The sequence below is a fragment of the Lepus europaeus genome, chromosome 18 (genome assembly GCF_033115175.1).
Source record: "Lepus europaeus isolate LE1 chromosome 18, mLepTim1.pri, whole genome shotgun sequence".
In the NCBI taxonomy this organism is placed as follows: Eukaryota; Metazoa; Chordata; class Mammalia; order Lagomorpha; family Leporidae; genus Lepus; species Lepus europaeus.
Genome location: NC_084844.1, coordinates 4,444,262 through 4,468,668, shown reverse-complemented (window position 1 = coordinate 4,468,668; position 24,407 = coordinate 4,444,262). Strand labels below are relative to the sequence as shown.

The 24,407-nt window shown below is 65.5% G+C and overlaps 2 protein-coding genes across 3 annotated transcripts in view; one reads left to right on the top strand and one right to left on the bottom strand.

Annotated features, from left to right (window-relative positions):
* Window positions 1-5,357: 5,357 nt before the first annotated feature.
* SPHK1 (sphingosine kinase 1) lies at window positions 5,358-8,102 on the top strand. The gene is made up of 6 exons (XM_062216296.1): window positions 5,358-5,541; window positions 5,844-6,032; window positions 6,347-6,496; window positions 6,581-6,675; window positions 6,758-6,873; window positions 7,109-8,102. The coding sequence occupies exons 1-6, from the start codon at window positions 5,478-5,480 to the stop codon at window positions 7,860-7,862; spliced, it is 1,368 nt and encodes a 455-aa protein (XP_062072280.1). The 5' UTR covers window positions 5,358-5,477; the 3' UTR covers window positions 7,863-8,102.
* A 1,518-nt stretch (window positions 8,103-9,620) lies between these two features.
* UBE2O (ubiquitin conjugating enzyme E2 O) overlaps window positions 9,621-24,407 on the bottom strand; it is a 53,568-nt gene continuing 38,781 nt past the window's right edge. Inside the window, exons 2-18 of one of the 2 annotated variants that reach the window (XM_062216352.1) lie at window positions 22,518-22,577; window positions 22,305-22,415; window positions 19,932-20,029; window positions 19,036-19,099; window positions 18,373-18,516; window positions 17,879-17,988; window positions 17,615-17,765; window positions 16,749-17,221; window positions 16,229-16,383; window positions 15,978-16,090; window positions 15,771-15,899; window positions 15,133-15,225; window positions 13,716-14,412; window positions 13,382-13,518; window positions 11,705-11,908; window positions 11,564-11,621; window positions 9,621-11,456 (exon numbers count right to left, since the gene is read on the bottom strand). In XM_062216352.1, coding sequence (XP_062072336.1) covers window positions 10,786-11,456; window positions 11,564-11,621; window positions 11,705-11,908; window positions 13,382-13,518; window positions 13,716-14,412; window positions 15,133-15,225; window positions 15,771-15,899; window positions 15,978-16,090; window positions 16,229-16,383; window positions 16,749-17,221; window positions 17,615-17,765; window positions 17,879-17,988; window positions 18,373-18,516; window positions 19,036-19,099; window positions 19,932-20,029; window positions 22,305-22,415; window positions 22,518-22,577 — 3,468 coding nt within the window. In that variant the 3' untranslated portion in view covers window positions 9,621-10,785. The remainder of the gene's footprint in view (window positions 11,457-11,563; window positions 11,622-11,704; window positions 11,909-13,381; window positions 13,519-13,715; window positions 14,413-15,132; window positions 15,226-15,770; window positions 15,900-15,977; window positions 16,091-16,228; window positions 16,384-16,748; window positions 17,222-17,614; window positions 17,766-17,878; window positions 17,989-18,372; window positions 18,517-19,035; window positions 19,100-19,931; window positions 20,030-22,304; window positions 22,416-22,517; window positions 22,578-24,407) is intronic. The other variant, XM_062216353.1, reaches the window with a different exon arrangement.

Below are 24,407 nucleotides of genomic sequence, written 5' to 3'. Positions count from 1 at the left end.
GCGATTTTCAAAAATGGAAACCAATTTTCTTTGTAAGGGCCTCTGCCGGAGGAGCCAAATGCCACAAAGTCCACAGAACCTCTGTGTCTGTCCCCCCAGCAAGAGTGCTAGGTCTAACCCCACCCGAGGAGGGCTTCACTGGGGGGATAGCAAGTTCCTGGTGTGTATGTACCTGGGCAGAGCTGGGGAAGGGAGAAAGAGTTGGAAAAGAAGCTTCCGGAGCTGAGTCAGGACACAGCTTCCAGACTCTTCCATCTGTGGCTGGCAAGGTGACAGCCTCTCAAAGAGGCCCGTGCCATAATCCCCAGGACCCACAGATAGGACGTCGTCGCCCTGTGGGGCAGCAGGGGCTCGCAGCTGGGATCAAGTTCAAGGTCTTGAGGAGGGACGATTAGCCTGGGATGTCTGCGTGGGGCCAGTGTCGCCCCAGGTTCCTCCCAGGAGGGCAGTGGGAGGGTCGGAGGCAGAGGGGGAGGTGTGACAGCAAAAGCTAGGGACAGATTTGACGAAGCCACAGTGCTGGCTCCGGAGGTCCAGGAAGGGGCCCTGGGCCAGGGGGTGCAGGTGGCCTCTGGGAGCTGAAAGGCACCAGCTGGCTCAGTTCTTCCAAGGGCTGGGAGCGAACCCATCTGCTACGGAAGGCAAGCTGCAGCAGCCAAGGTGTAAGCTCTGAAACCAAGGTGGCAGGCGGGCGAGGAGCTGGGGCCAAGGAGGCTTGGCTTCCTGCACAGGCATAAATAACTTTCAACGGGCCACACCCTGGCACCACGGGAGGAGGGCAGGCCAGCCTGGCAGACACCCCTTCTTCCCACACCCTCCACCCCTCTTCCAAGACACTCAGTGCTGTTGCAGGTTTCCACCAGAAATGCAAAACTGGGCGCACGCGCCCGCTCATGGCCACGTTCTATTCTGAAGGGGCCAGTTCGTCTCGGCTGCTCTGCTCCAATCCAGCTTCCTGTTAATGCATCTTGGGAAGGGAGCAGAAGATGGCTTGGGTGCTTGGGCCACTATCACCCTAGTGGGAGTCCAGGATGGAGTGCCTGGCTCCTGGCTTCTACCTGACCTAGCCACGGCCGTTGGGGGCATTTGGGGAAGAGAACCAGCCAATGGAAGATTCTCTCTGGCTGAAATAGGTATTTAATTTAAAAGAAAAGACACATGGGGCCGGTGCTGTGGCGCAGCGGGTAAAGCTGCTGCCTGCAGTGCCAGTATTCCATAAGAGCATTGGTTCAAGTCCCGGCGGCTCCACTTCCGATCCAGCTCCCTGCTGTGGCCTGGGAAAGCAGTGGAAGATGGCCCAAGTCCTTGGGCCCCTGTACCCACACGGGAGACCTGGAAAAGGCTCCTGGCTCCTGGCTTTGGATCGGCACAGCTCCGGCCATTGCGGCCAACTGGGGAGTGAACCAGCAGATGGAAGACCTCTCTCTCTGTGTAACTCTTTGAAATAAATAAATAATACTAATAAAAGACACATTGATACACTCTAGCATCCCGGTAACTTCCTGGTTTCCCCTCCCAGAGCTGTTAGCATTTGGAAAAGAGCAGACCCACAGAGGGCAATGAAAGAGATCGCAATCTCAAGAACATATCTCTGGTCAACTCCTTCCCCGGGAGAACACCGTGTGATGACGAGGACAGGAGTCAGAGAGTGGGGTGATGCCCGCACGAGCCCAGGGACACCCAGGAATGATGGGGCCTCCCTCACAGCCCCCCCTCCCCCCGCCCAGGAACCAGCCCTGCCCACACGCTGACCTTGGAGTTGTGAGAACACACATTTCGGTTCCTTAAGCCGCCAGGAAGCCTGCACCTGGTCTCAGACACCTGCATTGAGAATGTTCTGGAAGCTGCAGCTCAGGTGGCGCGAGCAAGTGGGAGGCAGAGCCCTGGGTCTCCCTGCTTCAGGCAGGACACCCACGAAGACAAGGAGCTCACCCCCACACATGCCCAGAGCTGTCAACCCACTGCAGAGAAACAGGAGCGTGGGCCAAGTATGCCCTCGCTACACCGCCAAGAATCCTGCACCGCCAGTCTGTGTTCTGGATCCCCACACGCGGGGGGTGGCACCCCTCCGCCCGCCAGGCTGGCACACGCCGGAAGCCGCATCTAGAACACTCTCAGAATGGAAACCCACACGCAGCACGGTCCTAGGGCACAGGTCTTAAAAAAGAGCCGGTGGGGCCGGATGCCCCCTTGGCCTGCCTTCGCCGCCGGGGGTGGGGGGCCTCCAGGCTCTGCAGCCGGGAGCTGGAATCTCCTGGCCCGGTAGGTAGCTCCAGGGAAGGGTGAGGGCAGGCACCCCCTCCCACTGACAGCCAGCGACCTGCCACCTGGCTGCCTCACTCCAGGTTAGCGCTGAGCCCGACAGGTGAATGGCTGCTTTCTCTCTCAAACACAAAGCCACCAGGGGGCGGAGGGTTCTCAGGAGCGAAAGACAACCCCTCTCACCTGTGAGACAGGTATGCCAGGGGGCCCGCCCTACGTGGGTGATCAGGCCAGACCTCCTGGCCGGCCCACACCCGCCTGCTGTGAGGCCCCGGGCGGGCCTTGCTGGGCACGGCGGGCTGAGGTCGGGAGCCGGCCGGGAGCGATGCTGCTGTGTCCGGGAGCCGCCGCACCTGGTGCTGGCACCGCTCGGGGGCCTGAGCAAGGACGTGGCCCGGCAGCCCGGGGTTTGGCGAGGCCCCCGCCCTCCCAGCCGTCCGGGGGAGCAGCACCTTGCTCCGGCAGGACCCAGGCTCTGGGGTCGAGGGTGGCAGACGAAGGCAGCCCGGTCCGGGGGGAGGGGAATGAGCAGAGTGAGGGAGGCAGAGCAGAGACTTGGGGGCGAGGGGCGAGGTAGCAGGGGGAACAACAGGGCCATTGTGCTCTCGGGGCCAGAGGGTTTCGGCCTTCGCCTCCCTCCCACGGGGCCGTCCTGAGCCGCCGGCGCCGCCCCCCAAGCCCAGGGACAAGGGGCCCCTCCCCCAGAGCCCGCCCCCGCGGACTTCAGGGGCCCCAGCGTGGGGTCCCCGAGAAGAAAAGGGGGCCTGTGCTCCAGGCCGCCGTCATCACCGTGAACTCACGCACAGCCGGGTCTTCACGTCCCCCTGCCTCAGTTTCCCCTCTCTGCACGGCAAACAGCGGCGGCTTTTCAGGCCTGCAGAGATGCAGCGGGGGTCCGCGTCCGTCTCCGCCAAGGCTGGGGTCTCCGGGAACTCCGCCCCCGCCCCCCACGCGTCTTCCAGGCGCCGAAGCCGGACCTGCACCCTCACCCTCGCTCGAAGGGAGATGAGCAGAGGGGCGGCGAGGGCCCGGGGCTCCCGCGCGCAGCCCCTGCCTCCCGCGCCTCCCGCGGCCCCGCAGCGCGTGACCGCGGCACTGCGGCTGCAGCACTGCCCTCCCCCGCCCGCCGCCGGACTCCTGGGGCGTGGGGGTGGGGGCCGGGGTGCAGGACCCTGAGTGCACGGTGCGCCCCGCGGCGCCGGCAGCGGGGGGCGACGCCCCTGACCGTCGCCTCGCCGCGTTCCCGCTGTCGCTGGGTTCCTCCGCCCTTGAGCGCAGAGCTGAGCCGCGGCCTTGGAACCCGGGGATGCCCGGGGGCCGCTCGGGGAGGGCGCGTCCCAACCCGCGCCCCGCTCCGGGCGGGAGAAACCCCCTCGGGGGGGGGGAGGCCGTCCTCCTGCCCCCTCCCCCGCCAAGTGTCACGAAACGGGGCCGGGCCGCCTGGGTCCCCGCGAAGGAAAGGTGCGGCGGAGGCGTGCCCGGGCTCGGGGCGCCGCCCGGCTAATTGGCTCCGCGCTCGTCCCGGACCTGCCTCTTCGCGATTTAAGGAGCGAGGAGAGGCGACAGGCGCGCGCGCGGCGAGCGGGGCAGGTGTGCGCGCCGAGTCTCCGCAGCCGGGGTCCGGGCCCCCCCGGCTTTCCCCCACTCTGGCCCTACCTGGTCGGGTCACCACGTCGGCCGTGGCAGCTTCCTCCTTCCCAGGCGCTGCAAATAACCGGGGGGTTTACCTCGCGGTGGCGGCGGGCGCGTTCGGGTCCCTCGCGGGGATAAGTGGATTTCACACACTGACACACGCGTCCCCGTGCGAAAGCCCCTGCGCGCAGGCCCGCGGGGGGCGGGGTGGGCAGCGGGGGCCACGCCCCCCAGCTTGGCGCTCCCTTCGGGCCCGGGGCCCGGGGCCCTTCTGCCATGCCGGGCGCCTCTCCTGCGGGTGACCAGCGAGGACCTGGATCGCCCGCTGCGGGCAGCTTCTCTGGCCCAGGTGAGCCTCCGTGCCGTTCCCCTGGGAGAAAGGACCCAACTTTTGAGGTTCCCAACACGGCCCTCTCCTCCCCCATCTCCCTTTCCATTTCGGAGCCCTCCCGTGGCCTTGCCATCCGTCCTGCCCAGGACGGTGCGTCCGGCTGCCTCCGGCTGCGTGGCCAAGCTGCAGCGCCAGGAAGCTAAAAATAACCTCACTCGGGGAGTGCGGGGGTGGAAAAGCGAGGGAAGGCCCGCGGGCGGCGGGAGAGATGCCCCGACCGGGACGAGGGGCGCCTGGAGAGGTCCGGGCTTCGAATTCCTGGGTGGGCTCGGCAGGGTGCGCCAAGGGGGCTCTGCAGGCAGCGCCGGACGGCGAGGTCGCGGCGTCGAGATGCTGCGGGGGGGCATCTCCGAGAGCGTGGAAGGGCGCGCGCCCGAAGCCCGCTCAGACTTCGGGCCGGGAGCCCGGATTCCCGGGGGCCCGCGCTGCGCGCTCACTTTCGCGCCCCCGACGCGCGCCGCTAGCGGCCGGGCCCGGGACTCCGCGCCTCGCCGGCTACCCGCGCCGTTCCCGTTACAAGCAGCGGGGACGCGCGGGGTGCGCAGCCGCGCCCCAGGACCCGGCCGGGAACCCGCGCGTGGCCCAACCGCGGGCGCGGACTGCGCTGGGGTTGTGCCGGGAGGGCCCGGGCGGGCGGGGGCCGGGAACGCGCGGGGCGCAGGTTCCACCCTGCGAGCTCGGGGAACGCGGGGCGTGGCCAGGCCGGCGCCGCAGCTCCCCGCGGCGAAGTTGGCCGGAAAGTTTGGGGCAGGAGCGAGCGAGCCCGCGAGTCCACACCAGCCCGGGCCCCCCCTTGCCTATCAGATTGCGGGGCTGCGCCCGCGACGAGCTGCGTTCCGCTCCAGGCAGCTGTAGGGAACGGCGGTGGCTCGTCTTCCCAGCAAACCGGACGGACTGGGTAGGGCCGCCCGCCCCGGCCTCCCGTGGCTGGTGGCTCCTGGCGGCCCGCCCCTCACCGGGCCCCAGGGAACTAGGCCACGCACCGCGCCAGTCGGCGGCGCCGGGGCGAGGGCAGGCGGCAGCTGGCTGCACGGCTGGGGGTTCGGCGCTCGCGCGGCCCCGGCTCTGCTCCCCCGGAGCGGGGCCCGTGGAGGCGCGCGGGGAGGCGGCCGCTCCGGAGCTCGGGGCAGGGCAAGCGGGGAACCGGCCGGCTCCGGGGCGGGAATCGTCGCCCTAAACTTCCTGCTCCGCGATGACCGCTCAAGTGCTGGGATTTTTACGCAACTGGACTCCCCTCCCCCTGGCATCCCCGCGGGGTGAGGCGCTGGTCCGAGCGAGAGAGCCACGGGGCTCTGACCCACCCGTCCCGCCGGAACCCGAAGGCCCCAGAGAGGAGACCCCCCGGGAGGAGACCCTTGGGCGCGAGGGTCGGGGGCGCAGTCCCCGGACGCGGGCGCCCTTGGCGGCGCCGGACCTCGGCTCTCGGCCTCCCAGGAAGGCGGGCCCCGGGCCGCGGGCTGAGGACAAAGCCGGAGCGCCGGGCGCCCGCTGCCCCCGCTGCCCCCACCTCGAGGAGCCGCGGCTCGGGTCTCCGCCAGCCGCCTCTCTTCTCCCTCAGATCCGGCCGCCGCCGCCAATGACGCTGGCGACCCCGCTGCTCCGACGCCGGGCGGGGAGGGCGAGCCCCGCAGCCGGCCCCGCGACGCGCGCCTGGACAGCGCCGATAAGGGGGGGAAGACCGAAAGCGCCGCCACGGGCAGCGCCCCGACGGCGCTGGGGACGCCGCGGGCCCAAGTTATGGATGCAGGTTTGTGCGGGCCTGGCTGGGAAGGGCCATGGCGGGGGGCGGGGGCGGGGGGGGTCCCCTTGTTCCTCGCCGGGAACGTGGAACGCGCCGCTGCGCGCGGGAGGGCCTGGGGCCGCCCCAGAGGAAACGCTTCCCTGCCACGAGGCCGGAACGCGCTGGGACCCGAGCCACGGAAAGGGGTGTCGGGGGCGCCCACTGCACCCGGAGGCCCCCACGCGAGGCCGCGGGCGGCCCCGCACCACCCCGGGACCCGCGTTGTCCGTGGCCCCCTAGCGGCCGGTTGGGGACGCGGGGCTCGTGGTTTGCTTCCGCAGCGAGCGGCCCCCGGGGCCTCCCCAGGCCCTGCCGCGTGCTGGTGCTGCTGAACCCGCGCGGTGGCAAGGGCAAGGCCCTGCAGCTCTTCCGCAGCCACGTGCAGCCCCTGCTGGAGGAAGCCGAAGTCTCCTTCAGGCTGACGCTCACGGGTGAGGAGTACTTCCCCGAGGAGGCGCGGGGAGCGCGGGCGCGCGCGGGGCAGGGGGCCCTGAGCGCTGCCAGTCTCCCTGCAGAGCGGCGGAACCACGCGCGGGAGCTGGTGCGCGCCGAGGAGCTGGGCCGCTGGGACGCGCTGGTGGTCATGTCCGGAGATGGGCTGATGCACGAGGTGAGGCGCGCGCCGGGCGCTGCCCCGGGTGGCGGTGGCCGCGGGCTGCTCCCCGGGGCTGAGGCCGCTGGTGCTCCTGCAGGTGGTGAACGGGCTCATGGAGCGGCCGGACTGGGAGACCGCCATCCGGAAGCCGCTGTGTAGCCTCCCAGCAGGCTCCGGCAACGCGCTGGCCGCTTCTCTGAACCACTATGCCGGGTGAGCGCCCAGGGCCCGGGCGGGGCTTGGTTTCCCTCGGGTGCCCCCCATTCCCACTCCCACTTCTGTCCCCGCACTTTACCCTCGTTCTCCCCTGGAGGCCCCACCTGGCTGCCTGCATTGGTGACTCAACGCCACCTCCACAGGGTGCACCCATCGCCCAGGAGGAGGAGGAGGAGGAAGGGGAGGATGGGGGCGGCTCCCACCCTGCCTCATACGTCCTCTTCCTCTGCAGCTACGAGCAGGTGACCAACGAAGACCTCCTCACCAACTGCACCCGGCTGCTGTGCCGCCGGCTGCTGTCGCCCATGAATCTGCTGTCGCTGCACACGGCCTCCGGGCTGCGCCTCTTCTCCGTGCTCAGCCTGGCCTGGGGCTTCATAGCCGACGTGGACCTGGAGAGCGAGAAGTACCGGTGCCTGGGGGAGATGCGCTTCACGGTGGGCACCTTCATGCGCCTGGCTGCCCTGCGCACCTACCAGGGCCGCCTGGCCTACCTCCCAGTGGGCAGGGCCCCCTCGGAGGGGGCCCCCTCCCCGACGCGGGTGCAGCAGGGCCCCAGGGACGGGCACCTCGTTCCCCTGGAGGAGCCGGTGCCCTCCCACTGGACGGTGGTGCCCAGCCAGGACTTCGTGCTGGTGCTGGCCCTGCTGCACTCACACCTGGGCAGCGAGATGTTCGCGGCCCCCATGGGCCGCTGCGCGGCAGGCGTCATGCACCTGTTCTACGTGCGAGCGGGCGTGTCTCGGGCCTCGCTGCTGCGCCTCTTCCTGGCCATGGAGAAGGGCAAGCACATGGAGCAGGGCTGCCCCTACCTGGTACACGTGCCCGTGGTCGCCTTCCGCCTGGAGCCCAAGAACGGGGAGGGCGTGTTTGCCGTGGACGGGGAGCTGGTGGTCAGCCAAGCTGTGCAGGGCCAGGTGCACCCAAACTGCTTCTGGGTGGTCAGTGACTGTGTGCAGTCCCCACCCAGCCGGGAGCCCTTGTGAGTCCTCGGGATTTGTGCCTTTGTCTGCTGGGTCTGTGCTCAGTTCAGGACCCTCCCTCCTTCCCCAGCGCTGGGGGTGGTCTGTGCGACTCCTGGAGAAGAGCAGGCGGTGCTGGCTGTGCTTTGGGGAGGGCAGGTTCCGCCTGCCGACGGCCAGAAACTCAGCTGGCTGGGCCAGTTGCCTGGGGAAGGCGCTCGGTTCTGAGCCCACCCCACGAATCAGATCCGAATAAAATGACGTTCCCGACCCGGTGGTCCTGTCCTGGGGACTGGGGAGGCCACGTGCTGTCGCTCCAGTCAGGGCTGCCCAATCGTAGTGACATCGTTGGCCTGGCCCCCGGGCGTGGCCCAGAGCTGCCAGGCTTCTCACGCTAACTGTGCCACTTCAGGCCAGGCAGCCCCAGCCCTGCGAGCTGCCAGACGCCACGCATGGGCTCAGGGCTGGCAGGTCTCGCCTGGGCAAGTCCGGCTGGAGCCCTGTGGGGATTCAGCCGGAGAGGGAAGATGTCTCCAAGTGAAGGGCATAAGGGGAACCGACAGGGAGCCCCCAGCGAGCTCCGGGACGTGGCAGGCAGCTTCGAGGACTCCCAGGTCCCCCTGGCTCGCGGCTGCCTTTGCCGGCTCCTGCCTGTCCACAGGAGTGCAGGAAGGGGCGATACCGGTCTCCTGAATGGACCACCAACGGCTCTTACAGTGACCCCTGCCCTGCACTGGTCTGGGGTGTCAGCTCCCCCAGAACCTGGAAGGGGCCGACCCGGTCGCTCGTCGCCCTGGGAACCACAGCTACCCGCTGGCTTTCCAGGAAAACACCGAGGGCCAGGAATGGGCCCTGCCGAGGCGGCAGCACTGACCCCTGGGAACCGCGGGGCCTCAGCCTCCCAGCCCTCGAACGTGAGGAACGGAAGATGTGAAAGGCAGACAAGGGAGGGGCAAGGCGCTGTGTGCACGCCCTTCTCCCCGCAACTTGGCCAGGGAAGCCAGGACCTGTGCCAGGAGCCCTTGGCCACAGGGGGTCGTTCTTTCCCTGGGGAGGGATGGACGCACACGTGGGGCACACACACACACGGGATGGACACATGCACACGTGCACACACGAGGGATGGACACAGGCACACGCACACATGAGGGATGGACACACATGCACGCGTGCACACACACAAGGGATGGGCACATGCACGTACACACACATGAGGGATGGACACACACGTGGGGGCACACACGAGGGATGGACACACGCACGTGTGCACACACACACGGGATGGACACACGCAAGGTACACGCACACACACGAGGGATGGACACACATGCACGCGTGCACACACATGCGGGATGGACGCACACACATGAGGGATGGACACACATGTGGGGGCACACACACACACGGGGTGGACACATGCACACACGAGGGATGGACACACGCACATGTGTGCACACACACATGGGATGGACACATGCATGCGCACACACACGAGGGATGGACACACACGTGGGGGCACACACGAGGGATGGACACACGCGCAGGCACACACACGAGGGATGGACGCACACACGCGCGCAGGCACACACGAGGGGTGGACACACACGCACGCGCGGGCACGGGCACACGAGGGGTGGACACACACGCGCGCGGGCACACACACGAGGGGTGGACACACGCGCACACGCACACGAGGGGTGGGCACACACATGAGGGGTGGACACACACGCACGTGCGGGCACACGCAGGCCTCAGGAAGGAAGGAAGGCAGCAGAGCCCAGGTGAATGGCAGAGGCAGCTTTAATGGTGTCACCTTGTCTTGTTAATGAGCCAACCAAAAAAAAAATGCAAGTAAAAAAAAGCTGAATCACACAGCACTTTATACACAGTGGAAGCGCAGGCGTTCACATCCACACCAACCACGCACTGGGAAGCAGCCCCGCCAGCGCCAGCCCCGCCGGCCCCCCGCGGCCCCGCGCCGCACCGGGGTGCAGCCCGCTTAAGGCTGACAGAACGCATCATGCTTTGGCTTTTTTTTGTCTTTTTTTTTCTAATAAGAGTTACTATCTTTGCTTTTGAGATTTATTTTCCAACCTTAAATATTACATACATACACCGGAGCACATCGCTGCAGAGGGCGGCAGCAGCCCCAGCCTGGAGCTTCACATTACCAAAAGCTTAGAAAACGCGTAAACCTCTGGGCCTGTCTGGCGGGAGGCCCCGCGGGCTCTGTAAGCGAAGGGCTCTCTGCCACCTCCCAGCGTGGCCCCCGGGGTGCGCCCCGGCTGTGTGCCGCCGCTCCGACCTCCAGGGCTGAGCCCACACGGCTGCCAGTGCCCCTGCCAGCCCCCGGCCGGACAGCTGTTTCCAGCGGCTCCCCTGGCCCTCCACGCCGTCCCCCGCGCAACCCTGAGCCTAGCCTGGGCCCAGCCTCTGAGGGCAAGTTCAACAGGCCTAGGGGCTACAATGTACTAACCAGGCCAGAGCCAGGGGCTGGTGACAGTGGCTACAGCTCCCTTGGGACAGTGCTGATGCCAGGGGACAGGGAGAGCTGGTGGTGGGAGCGGCAGGAAGGTCTGGGGTGGGGGGGCTCCGGTGGACTGGAGAGGTTGACGGGGACCAGGGGGACAGCTGGAGCAACCCACACTTCATGCAAGGCACATCCGCCCTCCTGCTGACTTGCAGGGAGCCGGCCTGGGCCCCGGGGCACGCCCCTCTGAGCTGGGGAGGGGCAGCACAGGGCCAAGTGCCGGCGGCGGCGGGCGGGGACCCGCAGGGGGCCCTGGACAGGCGGCAGCACCTCGAGACGCTTCTGGCACTTCAGCATCACACTCACCTTGGGGAGGGGCAGGGGGGCTTGCACGGGGGACAGAGGGACGGGCAGGGAGGGGGCGAGCGGCAGCAGCTGGCCTCTTCCGCTGCAACGCTCCTTCCTCCAGGCTGGAGGCTACTTGTCCCCAGTGCTCTCGGGCAGGCCTGCCTCCAGCAGGGCCGCCCGGAACTGCGTCAGGACCCCTCGGACGCTCTTGATGAAACCTTTGGACAGCGGGAAGAGGGGGAAGCCGATGTCAGGGTAGCCGCTCTTCTCGGGCAGGAAGCTCCGGTAGCTCTTTCTCCGCTTCTTTGGTTTTACGCTGGGTGGCACGGATGCGTCTGGCGCGGTCTCGGGAGCCTGGTCTGTGTGGTCCCTGCTGGCTGGGGCCAGGCCCTGGGCGCCACCTTCCGAGTCTGAGCCCTGGGAGGCCTCTCCAGGGGCCAGCCCTCCATCCTCAGGTTCTTCTCGGCCCGAGTCTGAGAGCTCAGCCACGGCCGGCGGCTCCGGAGAGCTTCGGTCCTTGGGCACCCCATTGGGCAGCCCCTGGGCCCTCTGCAGCAGCGCGTGCGTCTCCAGCCAGGACTCAATGCGGTTCACCAGCCGCCAGCCGCCGGTGCTGAAGTGCTGCCTGATCTCCTGCTCGAAGACCTCGGGCGGCCGCCGCACCAGCTGGGTCATGGACTGCACCACCCGGATCAGCGCCATCTCGTTGTAGCAGCGGCTGTTCTCGTAGCCCTCCTGCAGGCCCCGGTCGCTGTCAAAGCCGGCTTCGTTGTAGTAGGGCTCGTTCACCAGGATCAGCCCTGTGGGCAAGAACGCCTTCCCTCAGGGGCGGGCCAGGCCCGGCAGGCCGGCCCTCGCCCCCCGCGGGCACGGCCGGAGCCGTCAGCCCTCCACCTGCCAACCGCACCTTGGATGGAGATGAGCACCTGGAGAAGGCTGGACTTGCTCGTCCACCTCTCTGTCCCCTGCAACACAAACACAGCACCATGGACGCCGTCTCAGATGCCCCTGCGGCCCCGGCCGGACTGGGTGCTGGCACCGCACTCACCTTGCCGATCCAGGTGCCCAGGAGGCTGACGCACACCTTCCCGTTGTCATACAGGTTGGGGTTCAAGCGCCCACTGCACTGGGAGAGGTAGCAGAAGTGGGGGGGCACGGCCGGGTAGATGTTGGGGAGCTGGATGTCAAACAGGTAGAGGCCGTCCTCATAGGGGGTTCGCGTGGGGCCCTTGATGAGGGCGGAGAAGAGGTCCTGGGGGGGGAGGGGCTGGGTTGGAGATGTGGGGCCTGGCCGTGCCCTTCTCTAGGGCACGCTGGGACCCAGACAAGGCCAACAATGGAGGAACAAAGTGCAAGTAACCGCACTTGCTTCTGGGGGGCTGGGGGTGTCTCACGACCCAAAGGGTGACCTGAGGGGAACCGCCAGAGACCACCAGAGACTCAGGTCACGGACTGCCCAGCTGAGGCACAGGCATCCGAGCGGCACCGACGGCTGGGCAAGTCGTGGGCCGGGAGGCGGTGGGTAAGTGCCCACTGGGTCAAGGGGCCACCCTGTACAGACATAGTTCCTTTTTTGGCCCAGCAGAGCTGAGACAAGTTAGAACCTTCAGAAAGAGTTTTATTGAAACTCAAGAAGGAGGACTGGCGCTGTGGCACAGCGGGTAAAGCCACCGCCTGCAGTGCCGGCATCTCATTTGGGTGCTGGTTCAAATCCCGGCTGCTCCACTTCTGACCCGGCTCTCTGCTGTGGCTGGGAAAGCAGTAGAAGATGGCCCAAGTCCTTGGGCCCCTTCTCCTGCATGGGAGACCCGGAAGAAGCTCCTGGCTCCTGGCTTCGGATTGCCACAGCACTGGCCACTGTGGCCATCTGAGGAGTGAACCACTGGATGGAAGACCTCTCTCTCTCTGCCTCTGTCTCTCTGTAACTCTGCCTTTCAAGCACATAAATCTTTATATATATAAAAAAACTCAAGAAGCAACAAAAGTGGTGCCAAGTTCCCTGCCCCTGCCCCCAGCTCTGCTGATCCCGACACCGGGAACGGCCCTGCTCCGTGTAGCTCTCGGGATCCCCAGCTCTGCTGATCCACAGCAGAGGCCAGGAGTGGCTGCCGAATACGGGAAGCCGCCGACGGCACGGCCTGCCCACGCCTCCCACTGAGGCTTTGTCCAGGAGACAAAGCGCGGGCCTGGCCAGAGAGGGCACCACATGGCAGCCTGCTACGCCGGCACTGAGGCTAAGCAGGGATGAGCCACACCACAAGAATCCACGGGCAGGGCTCAAGAATTACCCCGGAGCGAGAAAGCAAATCACTGATGCTGTGGAGGTAACACGCTATCAGCGTAAACAAGTCGTACAAAGAACCAGTGTCAGTGGTGACGGTGAGAACCGACAGCCCGAAAGGCCAGGTGTCCCCGGAGACACACACACTGCCAAGGGCCCCGGCCGCGGCGAGCTAAGGGCCAGGCACGGGCGGCCTTACCTCTTCGTGTGAGGTTGTAATTTTTCAAAAAGAGCAGAATCCAGTAGTAATTACACAGGTAATTTCAAACTAATTGTTAAAGAGAGGGAGGAAGCGAGGCATTATCTAGCCTGGCTGTGTCCGGGACACTCCTCCCAGCCCTCACCTGCGTGAACTGGAGCCCCAGGAGCCCCAGGAACCCCCTCTCGGCACTGAGCACCCACGGCACATGTGCACCCGCCCGCGCCGCCCCACGGCCCACTTGCCATTCGGTCCTCAAAGGTCTTGACCATGATGCCGTCGGGCAGTGAGGTAGCCAGCAGCGCCATCTCCTTCCGCACCGTGCTGAAGAACTTCTTGGCTTCCGGGGGCTGGAACTCAATTTTCTTAAAAGAATGATTTGCTGGAGGGGGAAAGAGAACAGTCAGACTCTCGTGCGTAGGCCCCAGGAGTGCAATCTGCAGACCGGCCTGGAGGGGGCGGCCTCCTGGAGTGCTGCCCGGACAGCTGGATAAACCCACGCCTCCCACCTGGGTGTGGCCCCCCCAGGGCAGCAGCTGGGGGCTCCACACAAACAGAGGCAGGTGAGGGCTGACTCACAGGGCGCAAACTCCAGCACAGAGAAGACCTCGCCCTTGGCGCTGGTGAAGGTGACACCGGGCTTGCCGCCGCACTGCTGGCACAGCACCGGGGTCTCGCTGGGCCACTCGGCCTTCGCGGGCGGCGGCCCCTCGGGCTTGTCCTCCTTGCGCTCGGCGTCGGCCATCGCCTCCATCTTCTCTTCCTCTGCGATGGCCACATTGTCCAGGGTCTTCTTCAGGTTCTCCTGTAGCTTCTTGATGTCGTCCAGAAACTTCTTCTCCCGGGTGGGCTTCTCGGGCTCCACGGTGGGGGAGGTGGGCGAGCCGGTCAGCAGCTGCTCCACGGTCATGTTCTTGAGGCTCTCCAGGATCTTGATGGCCTCCTTCAACTCCCGGAAGCTCCGGGGGGGCCCCTCCTTGCCAGCCTTCTCCATCAGCCCTGCCATGGGGGTGGCCATGGCCACAGCCCCCTGGATGGCTGCCGTGGCAGCCTCTTCGCTGATCACCACCCCCTTCTCCTCCTCGGGGGCTGCTGGCTGCTCGGGGGGTGGGATGGGGGGCTCCTCTATCTTGGGGTGCTCATCTTCCACCAGCCCATTGTCTGTCTCCCAGCTGTCGCTGTCGTCTTCCCACTCGTCCGAGGAAGCACCACTTGTGCTGCCCTCCACGGAGTCGTAGTCTGACTCTTCGATCTCAGACTCGATGTTGTACAGGTGCTGGGGACACAGGAATGCAGCGGGAATTCAGACGGGAAGCCACCTGGCCACCTCGGCCCTCACAGGTGGGGACACAGGGCTCACGGGGCCTGCAGACCCCACTCTAGCGCCCCCTTTTCTGCTCTGGCTCTCTGTGCTGGGGGTCCTAGGATTCTGGGAGGCGTCCACCCCCAGGAGGACCCAGAGCCTCAGCCAAGAGTCTGTTCCTGCCCATCTGCCCTGTGGCTGCGTGGCCCAAGGGGAAACCTCAGCAGGGGAGCCACAACCTTGGGTCAGCTGACAACAATGCGGAGGACTGGGGTGTGGGATGGGAGGGTCGTGGGGGTGCTGGCCTGGGTCAGGCCCTCCTCCCTCCCTGGAGGGGCTGTCAAGATGAGGGACCAGCCTTGCCCTGCCCCAGCCCGGCCCATGCAGGCACCAGGAGGACAGGGCGGGGCTGGGTGGCTCCACAAACAAGGGGTGAGAGAGCAGGGACCGGATTGGCTCTGGTGCTGGCACCCAACATCCCCCTCCCTTACCCTGGAGCTGGGGGAAGGTCCACACGCACCCGGCCTGTGGGGAGGCGAGTCTGGGGGCTGGCTGTGGGCCCCACCCCCTCTCCCTGGCTCTGGGGGTAATGACGGCCCTTCCTCCCTGGGACCTTGCTGGGAAGATCCGAGAGCCCGTCTTCAGGTTCTTGGGGACAAGAGACAGCTCCCAGCCCTGGTGGCCGCATCTTACCTGGGGCAGGATGATGGTCTTTGAGTTGTCGGCCCACACCACCTCCACCTTGCTGCTGACGTCCACACGGGCCACTTGGCCCACTGACGGCTGCTGGGCAAACGGGACAGGGTCAGGGCAGCTCCCCGGGAGAGGAGGCATAGCAGGAGGCGGCTTGCGGCGACGGCCCCTGCTTGGGCACCTTTAGAGCACCTGCCCACTGGGCTCACGCCCCTGGCTCTCCGGAACCCCACTCACACCCCTCGATTCCCTGCGCTTCCTGCCGTCCACAGAACAGGGGTCCTGCCTTGCACTTGTCTCTACGCTTCTCCTACAGGGATCTGCCCCACCTCACCCAGGGTCCCCATCTCTTCCTCAAGGCCCACGCCTCTTCTGTGAGCTACAGACCTCGATGCCTCGCTCATGGGACCTGCAATGAGGGACCCGGGCCCAGCAAGAAAGGTACCCACAGGGCCCCTCCAGGAAATTCACCCACAGGGCCGGGAGGTCGGTCTGGACAGGTGTCAGAGCTGAGCAGTGACACTGCACCCAGGGGACTGCCAGGTCTTATCTCCTGGAGCCACCTGGTGGCACCAGCAGGGACTGCAGCTGCTGCCTGGGCAGGGAAGCAGTGGCCGGAACTTGGCCCGGGGCTGTACCTCGTCCTCCTTGTGAGGAGCCCCGTCCTCGGCATTGCCAATGCGGATGACGATGTCAGTGGTGCGGAAGCGGAAGTCGGGGTGGTCGGCAATGTCGTAAACGCTCACGTCTTCCTCTTCCCCGATCAGCTGCGGCACAGGACTACTGTCAGGGCGTCCACTCACCCCCAAAGCCCCCAGGAGGAAGAAGGGGCCGCGTGCACTCACCTCCACGTCATCCCCACTTGGCCGCAGCTTGAACCACTTCACCATGCAGGTGCGGCCAATGTGGTCCCCAGACTGCACCACGCCGTAAACCGCAGGGTCTGGACAGCTCTGGACTGGGGAGCCAGAGGAGGTGACATGACCAGAAGGGAACCCTGGGGGTGCCCGCCTGCCACCTCTCCAAATCTCATGAGCTTGGACACTGAGACCTCTTGTGAACCCTTCCCAAGCCCCCACCCTGCGGGCTGCACTACCTCGCTTGTCCACCACAAAGTCTCCAGGGCAGAACTCGTTGTTGTCCAGGTGGTGCACGGGGAAGAGATCGTTGGAGCGGATGTTGCACTCCACGGAGCCGTCCTGCCACATCACGTCGGCCGAGGTCATCGTGGTCACCACCTCCACCGCCACCCTGCAGGGCAGGCCGGTGAGCCAGGCCGTGCAAACAGGCCTCCCCAGGGAAGGGCAGCTGACTCTCCTGGCCCCCGGGGGCTGGGAGACGAGATGGTGACCCAGGCTACACTCTCGCGGCACCTCGATGCCTCCTCTGGGGAGCATCCGTTAGAGCTCAGGCGAATGTGGTCCCTCCCAGGTCTCGGGGCTGCCGTCGGGCCCCGCTCTGCACCACACCCAGACCGCTCCTTTCCACAAGGGCCCACCCGGGGCACTGCACAGCTCGTCTGCGGGGGGCACCTGGAGCTGTTACCGAGCTCGCGGCCCGTGCGTGGCACACGCAGGCTCTCTGCCTGGTCTCAGGCCGGGGTTCGTGCTGCTTACCTGTCCCCCGGTTTGAAGTCCCGAGTGATTTTATTCTTCTTCCTCTTGTGTTTTCGCTTTAGGTTCTTGATGGACAAGGGGATGCTCTTTTTGCGACCGGTGCCGCTGCCGCTCTGGGAGGAGGTGGTGGAGCTGGCGGAGGAGGTCACGGAGCTGGTGTCATCCGTGTCGTCGGCGGCCTCGTCGTCCGCGTCCTGCTCCGCGGAGTGCAGCCTGTCGTCCCCGCCTTCCTTCAGCAGGAAGGGGGGCAGCTGCTCGCCAGCCTCGGGCGGCTCCTCGGCGCCCTCATCCTGCGTCCCCGGCGGGCTGGCAGACCCGTCGGGGGTCTCCTCAGGGCTGGCCGACGCCGCCTCACTCTTGGCTTTGGCCTCCCCTTTCTTGTCTGGGTCTTCCACAGAATGGTCCCGGGGACACTGGGTGTCCGGGGAGCAGGACATGATGCGCACGACCTGCTTCTTCAGTAGGCGCTTTACCTGCGAGGGAGGGCAGGTAGCAGGGAGCTGGGGGGAGCGGCAGGCAGCCGGGCCTGCCCTGGGCCCCTGGGACATCCTGGGCCCGTGGGACGTCCTGGGCCCGTGGGACGTCCTGGGCTGCCCTGGGCCTGCAGGATGTCCTGGGCCCGTGGGACGTCCTGGGCTGCCCTGGGCCTGTGGGACATCCTGGGCCCGTGGGACGTCCTGGGCTGCCCTGGGCCCGTGGGATGTCCTGGTCCCAGGCTTTGCTGTCTGGAGGCTGATGGCCATACACACCCAGGTGGCCAGCAAGGGTCCTCAGGGCGGCCCCCCAGCCCCCCCCCGGCCTACAGCACACATCACCCTTGGCTGTGGAAAAGGCTCGAGGCCACCTCCTGAAGCCCAGGGACATACCTTCTTGGCCATAGAGCCCTCCCCCTGGGCGCAGTTTTTTTCCGGACACTCCCAGGCAATCTTGGCCGGCTCTACCTTGGCTGGGAAGACGTACAGACAGCGCTCCCCGAGCTGCCGCTGAGCATGGTCAAAGCATCCGAGACGCTTCACCCTGGCGGGGGAGAAGCGAGGGCTGGGCCGGGCTGACTTCCGAGTGGCCGTCGGTGTTCTCGGCGCCCCCCTTACACATCTGAGCCAGGGCGTGACCCAGGCTGACACGCTCACCTGCCTAGGTTTTCCTGAGTGATGACAGAGGGCGGGGGGCTGACGCTGTCCGTGCCCCCTGGACAGAAGCTCTTGGTGATCCATGTGACTTTCAGCTCCACGACCTGTACCTGGGGACGGTGACAGGAGCAGCGGCAGTCAGGCAGGTTCTGAGAGCGGCCACCTGACTCCCAGAGCACGCACGGGGACCTTCAGGCTGCAGCAGGAGGCTCAGAGGCGGCAGAGCAGGCCCTGACTGTGACACGGCCTCCGCCCGTCCTGGGACCACCGTCACCATCGCAGCCTAGTGGGACCGACCCCCGCCTCGCTCAGCCTGTGCACTTCATGCGGGAGGGCTCCGCCTGTGAGGTGCCCTGCAGTCAGAGCGTGCGTTGCCTACGTCCTCTAGGCCTCTGGATCCACGGCTGGAGCAAGCTGCACCCTCAGAGCAGGACCGGAAGGGGGCAGCCCCAGGGGTGGGGTCAGGACTCAGGCCGCAGCTCCCTGGCCCCTACCTCTTCCACCACCACGCGGAACTTGCTCTTGGTGCTCAGCACAGGCCTGACCCCTGACAGCCACTGCACGCTGGAGAAGATCTTGGCGGGGCCGATGAGCACCTGGCCCGGGTAGAAGCCGTAGGAGTCGTCAAAGAAGAGACCCTGAGGGTTGGGGGCCAGAGCAGAGTCCTTGTGAGCTGGTTCTCTCCACACCTGCCAGCCGAAGCCAGCACCTGCCCAAACCAAATCCTCCAGCACTGGCCTACCACTTCTCCCAGCGCACACGGACACCCAGGGATGGTATGAAGTGGATCCCGACTCGTTCTCCCCCCCTAACAAGCCCTACTGGAGCCAGTGCTGCTGGCCAAGGGGTCACTCTGAGGTCAGGCCTGAAGCTCTAGAGCCACTGGCCCTCAGGTATTCATCTGTGTACAAAGTAGCCATTGCCAGTGTACCCACCAGCACTAAGGTACCAGGAACACCCTGGGATGGAACCACGCACCCCTGAGAGGAAAAGACAACACGGGTGCACATCAAAGTCCTACAACTCCAGCCCAACTTCCAGGCGCTCGGCGCACACCTCCCCTTTCTAGGAAACCACTCTGCTGAGGAGCCTGGGCCAGCTCCAAGCTCCCTGCCGAGAAAGCTCCGTGCCGAGCAGCCTGGGCAGAGCACACGCACCGAGTCACTGACATGCGGGCACACATCGTAGAGCTTGGCACCGTCTTCCGTGTTCATGGAGCACCTGAAACAGTGGAGAGAGGCGTGGTCTCCACCGGGCACAGGACCAGGTGCCGGAGTGGCACCGGGGCAGCTCTGGGGCCCGGCGGCTTGTGCTGCCTGTGAAGCTGGTTTCCCATGATGGGCATGGGTTCAAGTCCCGGCTGCTCCACTTCTGATCCAGCTCCCTGCTAAAGGGCCTGGGAAAGCAGCAGGAGACAGCCCAAGTGCTGGGGCCCTGCCACTCATGGGGGAGACCTGGATGCAGCTGCAGGCTCCTGGCTTCAGCCTGACCCAGCCCTGGGCCGCTGCAGCCATCTGGGGAGTGAGCCAGCAGATGGAAGACCTCTCTCCTATCTGTATTCTTTCCAATAAATGAATCTTCCAAGAGTGGTGATCCAGAGGGGCCAGAAACTCCCGCAGGTACACGACTCATCTGCCAGCGGCTCAGCCTCTGAGCTGGTGCAAACCCTACGCCTCACTGGGTGCCTCAGACTGGGGCAAGGGCGGGCGTCTGGTGCAGCGGACACTGCCATCCGTGCCACAATACCTGGGTTCAAGTTCCCACTCTGCTTCTGTTCCAGCTTCCTGCTCACGCACCCGGGAGACAGCAGGCGCTGGCTCAAGTAACTGGGTCCCTGCCACCCACCCATGGGCGACCTGGACTGATCTCCAGCAGCTCCTGGGAGAGATTCTAAAGGACGGTGCTCCTCAAGCCAGAACTGGGCCACAGCAGATGAGGAGAGCGCAGGGGTTCGGCTCTGAGATGCAGGAGCCCAAATGCCCGCAGCGCCTTGACGAGATCTGGCCCCACAGGCCCCAGGGACATCCCCCCCGACAGGTGCAGAGACACCCACCTGGCGCCATTGGAGAGCTTCAGGATGATCTGGTTCTTCAGGTCATACACCTTCCCCAGCCAGCAGTCGTAGGCAATGTAGTCCCCGTACATGAAAGGCTGCAGACCAAGGGACAGGGGCAAGGCAGGAGCAGGTGACACCGATGCCCAGGGCACCCGCGGGGACAGGGGAGGAGGGAGGTGGACACCTGTCCGAACACCTGCTGCCAGGCCTCCCCGAGAGCTCTGGGCCGCGTCCCGGTTCCCCTTCCCAGCGAAGGCCGAGACGTGGTGGAGGGAGCTGTTCTGGTGGGGACGGGAGAATGACGCAGAGGCCTGCGCACCCCTGGCCCAGGACGCCCGGTGAGGGGGCCGCCGTGTGGCAGGGAGGCTGCGGTGCGCTCTGAGTCACTGGGCAGGTGTCCTGAGGTCAGTGAGAGCCTAGCTCCTCGGTGCTGACGGTGCTCACCAACTCGGGCAGAGAGGGAGGCGGCGTGCAGGTGTGGAATTGGAATCGGGGGTGACACAGTGCACCCCGCTACGTCAGCAGACGCGGGCTAGGACCCCTGGAGCTGTCCTAGGAGGCCTGGCCACAGTCAGCACACCCTGCACCCACATCTCGGTCTCTAACGTTCTCCTGGCAAAGAAGAAACAGCTGATCCCAGGCTGGATCAGAAGAAAACCAACATGAGCTCAGAGCAGCTCACTGTGTAAGAAAATAAGAAAGCACTTTAAAAAAAGGAAAGCAGACAACGATGCGTGACACGGACAGAAAAGCCAGCGGGAGGGGCTGCGCTGGCCAGATCTGGATCATTAAAGCGACAGACGACGGCAGGCACGGTTACAACCCATGAGAATCCAGGGACCTCGGGCTCCACCCTGACGTGAAAAGGGAGCAACCAAGCAGGCACACGGTGAGGTCACCACGTGGCAGCCACCAGAGACGGCCGGTTCTGCCGGGGCTGGGGGAGGCTGAGGCCAAGGACTGGGGTGTGGGTAAGGGGTTATGACACATCCTGGAATTTGTCCCCACACACTTAACCACTTACAGATAGGTAATGGAGACCTTATGATGGAGGCTACGGCACCACCAGGGGTCAGAGCAAACGTTCACTCCCAGTGGTGCGGCCAGGGACTCACGGGCAGAGCGCGCCGAGGTCACTCTGCACCAGGCCTGCCTGGCGTGCACCGGGAGAGGCCGGCGGGCCACCAGCTATCCCTGCCAGGAGATCCGCGACAGGGGAAGACCAGGGAACCCCTCCAGGCCCGAGAGCTCCAGGAGCCGACACCTGAATGCAGGATGACTCTGAACGGGACCCGGGTCAGATGGGGAAGCAGGCATTGCTGGGCAGAGCGGGCTGCGGGACGGGCGGTGCTGTCAGCACCATCAGGAGGCTGCCGGGAGAGCGCCCTGTGTCTGCTGAATGCACGCTGTCCCGTTCTGGGGTGACAGGGCACTGGGGCCGTAGTCTGCTCAGACGTCTCAGGGGAAAGCAGAGGAGAAGGGACAGGGAGGTTGGGGGAGGAGAGCGATGAGCACAGCTGTGAGGCCCCTGTGTGAGGAGGGGCCAGGAGTTTACAACGTGTGGGAAGCCTAAAATAGCTTAAAAAATAAATCTGGAAAACAAAGACGGGAGGGCTGGTGCTGTGGCACAGCGGGTAAAGTCTCCGCCCGTAGTGCCGGCATCCTACATGGGCGCCAGTTTGACTCCTGGCTGCTCCACTTCCGATCCGGCTCTCTGCTATGGCCTGGGAAGGCAGTAGAAGATGCCCAAGTGCTTGGACCCCAGTACCCATGTGGGAGACCTAGAGGAAACTCCTGGCTCCTGGCTTTGGATCGGTGCAGCTATGGCTGTTGTGGCCATCTGGGGAGTGAACCAGTGCATAGAAGACCTCTCTCTCTCTGCCTCTGCCACTCTGTAACTCTGTCAACTAACTGACTAATTAACTCTTTTAAAAAAAGAAAGATGGGGACAGAGTTGTGGAGTAGTAGGTTAATCCTCTGCTTGCAGGGCCGGCATCCCACATGGGCACCGGTTCGAGTCCCGGCTGCTCCACTTCCGATCCAGCTCTCTGCTATGGCCTGGGAAAGCAGTGGAGGATGGCCCAAGTGCTTGGGCCTCTGCACCTGCATGGGATACTCGAAGAAGCTCCTGGCTTCAGATCAGCCCAGCTCCAGCTGTTGTGGCCATTTTGGGAGTGAACCAGTGGATGGAAGAGCTCTCTGTCTCCCTTGCTCTCTCTTTGTAACTCTGCCTTTCAAATAAATAAATATTTTTTAAAAACGTATTTTAAGTGTTAAAGCATGGCCCGGGGAGGCAGTGCCTGGCGGGGGGGGGGCAGCACAGAGGGGCTCCGCTGACGGCCGGCGGCCGCCGGGGGCCGGGGCGCTCACCCAGATGTGCTGCAGGTCCTTGCTGTTGACCGGATAGATGATGCAGTTGGTGCCGATGAGCTTGACGGCGCAGTCAATGTTGACGTCTATCACGGTGCCACACTGACTGTCCTGGGGGAGGGAGGAGGCGTCCAAGCCAAGGCCACCACGGGACACCCCACCCAGACAACCCCAAGCTCTCCTGCACGTGCAGCGTGGGGTGGGCAGACTCACGGTGGATCGCATGTGCCTGACCACGTCCCTGGGCACGACGGAGCGGTCCTCCAGTTTCAGCTGCGACAGAAAACACACGCCGGTGAGAGATGCACGTTTGCTCTCCAACTTCTTCCAAAGGGCATCAGCTGCCCCGCGAGGTGCGCCACCCGTATTTTCACAAGCCTCACGCACCCTGCCAGCAGCACCCAGTCCAGCACTGCACCCAGGAGCCCCCGTGGCCCTGCGGCCAGTCTCCCTTCCCCCGGCAAATCGCAGGCTCCCTAGAGGGCTTCCAGACCGTGCGGAGACATGGATCACGTTAGGCTGCACTTCGGTGACGACTTCACAGCCCATCCCATGCCTGCCCTCTGACCTGGCCGGCCAGCGTGGAGGAGGGGGAGGGGAACAGGACGCTGGCTGAGGAGGGCCACCCCGAGCCCGGCGAGCACCACAGGGCACCACGCCCGTCTCTCTGGCTATCTCTCCTGACCAGCAGCCTGTTCCTTATCTGCTGAGTAAGGCTCAGAACGTGGCTGCTGGAGCCCGGCTGACCCCGCAAGCCCCCGACCACCCATCCCTCACCAGCACCCAGCGGCTGCCCTGCTGCGGAGGCTCTGCCTCGAGTCCAGGCAGCGGCTGGTTCTGCTTTCCGGCCGTTCCCCGAGCCCAGGGCACTGCTCTGGAGTTCACTGAGTCATGGCGACGGGAGGTCTCTGTAGGCGCCCACCTATAACACCCCGACCCATGAGACCAGCAGAGTTGCTCCCTCCAAGACCCCACTGGCCGCTCCCCAACACAGGCTGTTCTGCTCCAGCCCTGGGCACTGGAAGGGCCGCCAGCATCAAAGGCGACCAGAGCGATGAAGAGATCCCGGTGCGAGGTCTCAGCCACACCAGCAATGACAGCTGAAACCTTGCTGCTAGCAGGATGCGGCTCATAGACACCATGGGGGTCAGCGAAGGCCCCGTCAGCCTACGGGAAGCACCATGAGCCTCACTGTCCGATGTAGGAGCCCCAAGTCAGACGCCTGGAAACCTCAGGCACAGTGGGCCGCCGCTCTCCTGCACTGAGAACCTTCCACGCCACAACCCTGGGGCCAGCCCGCTCGGTGCCACTCCAGGTCCCTGCCACCCATTTTAGGCAACAAAAAGCCACAACTGCCAGAAGCTGCAGTGGTGAGCAACCCAAGAGCAGAGGGGCTGGGCCGTGTGGTGGGAGGGCTGCCTTGTCTACTCGGGGTGCCTGGGAAGGGGCCCCTGCAGACAGCCTGCAGACAATGCCCGGGCATCCGTGCTGGTCCCACGTGAGAGCTGCCAGGGGAGGCAGCGCAGCACAGCCACAGAGCTGGTCCACGTGGCCTCTGACGCGACCCTGTCCTGTCCCACCTAAGTGACAGTGCACAGCCACAGAGCTGGTCCGCGTGGCCTCTGACGCGACCCTGTCCTGTCCCACCCGGCTGACAGCGCAGGGGAAACCGAGGCACCAGACAGCACACGAAGCTGGCCATCACACAGGCCCAGAGCCGCAGGCACACAGGGCTGGGCACCTAGGGGAGGGGTCTGTGCTCTGGCCGTGAGCGGTGCCACTCCACCTGGAAGCTGCCTTCAGGGAGCCGGTCTCATCCTCCCACAACAAGCAATTCCTTTCCTCCACACCTTGACGGAGTGGGCAGCAGGGGCTGCCTCGTGGAGCTCCACCGCCGGGCTCCCAGGGCGCCTGCGCGCGCACGCGCACTCCGGGCATGACTTCTCCCCAGCCGCACCTGTGCAGCCTCTCGTGAGCCGCTCCGGGGGAACTGCTGTGTCCCTGGCAGGCATCTCTGGCATCCTCTCCTCGGTCACCCCCAGGGGCTCTCCCAGCACCCCCTGGACCCTCCCCTGCGAGGACCCTGCTCCACAGCTCCACCAA

Excerpts from the sequence above, each read along its gene's own strand:
- SPHK1 (XM_062216296.1), top strand. The coding sequence starts at position 5,478 with ATGACCGCTCAAGTGCTGGGATTTTTACGCAACTGGACTCCCCTCCCC. Across the intron at positions 6,033-6,346 it reads GGCCCAAGTTATGGATGCAG|CGAGCGGCCCCCGGGGCCTC; the intron begins GTTTGTGCGGGC and ends TTGCTTCCGCAG. Across the intron at positions 6,497-6,580 it reads CTTCAGGCTGACGCTCACGG|AGCGGCGGAACCACGCGCGG; the intron begins GTGAGGAGTACT and ends GTCTCCCTGCAG.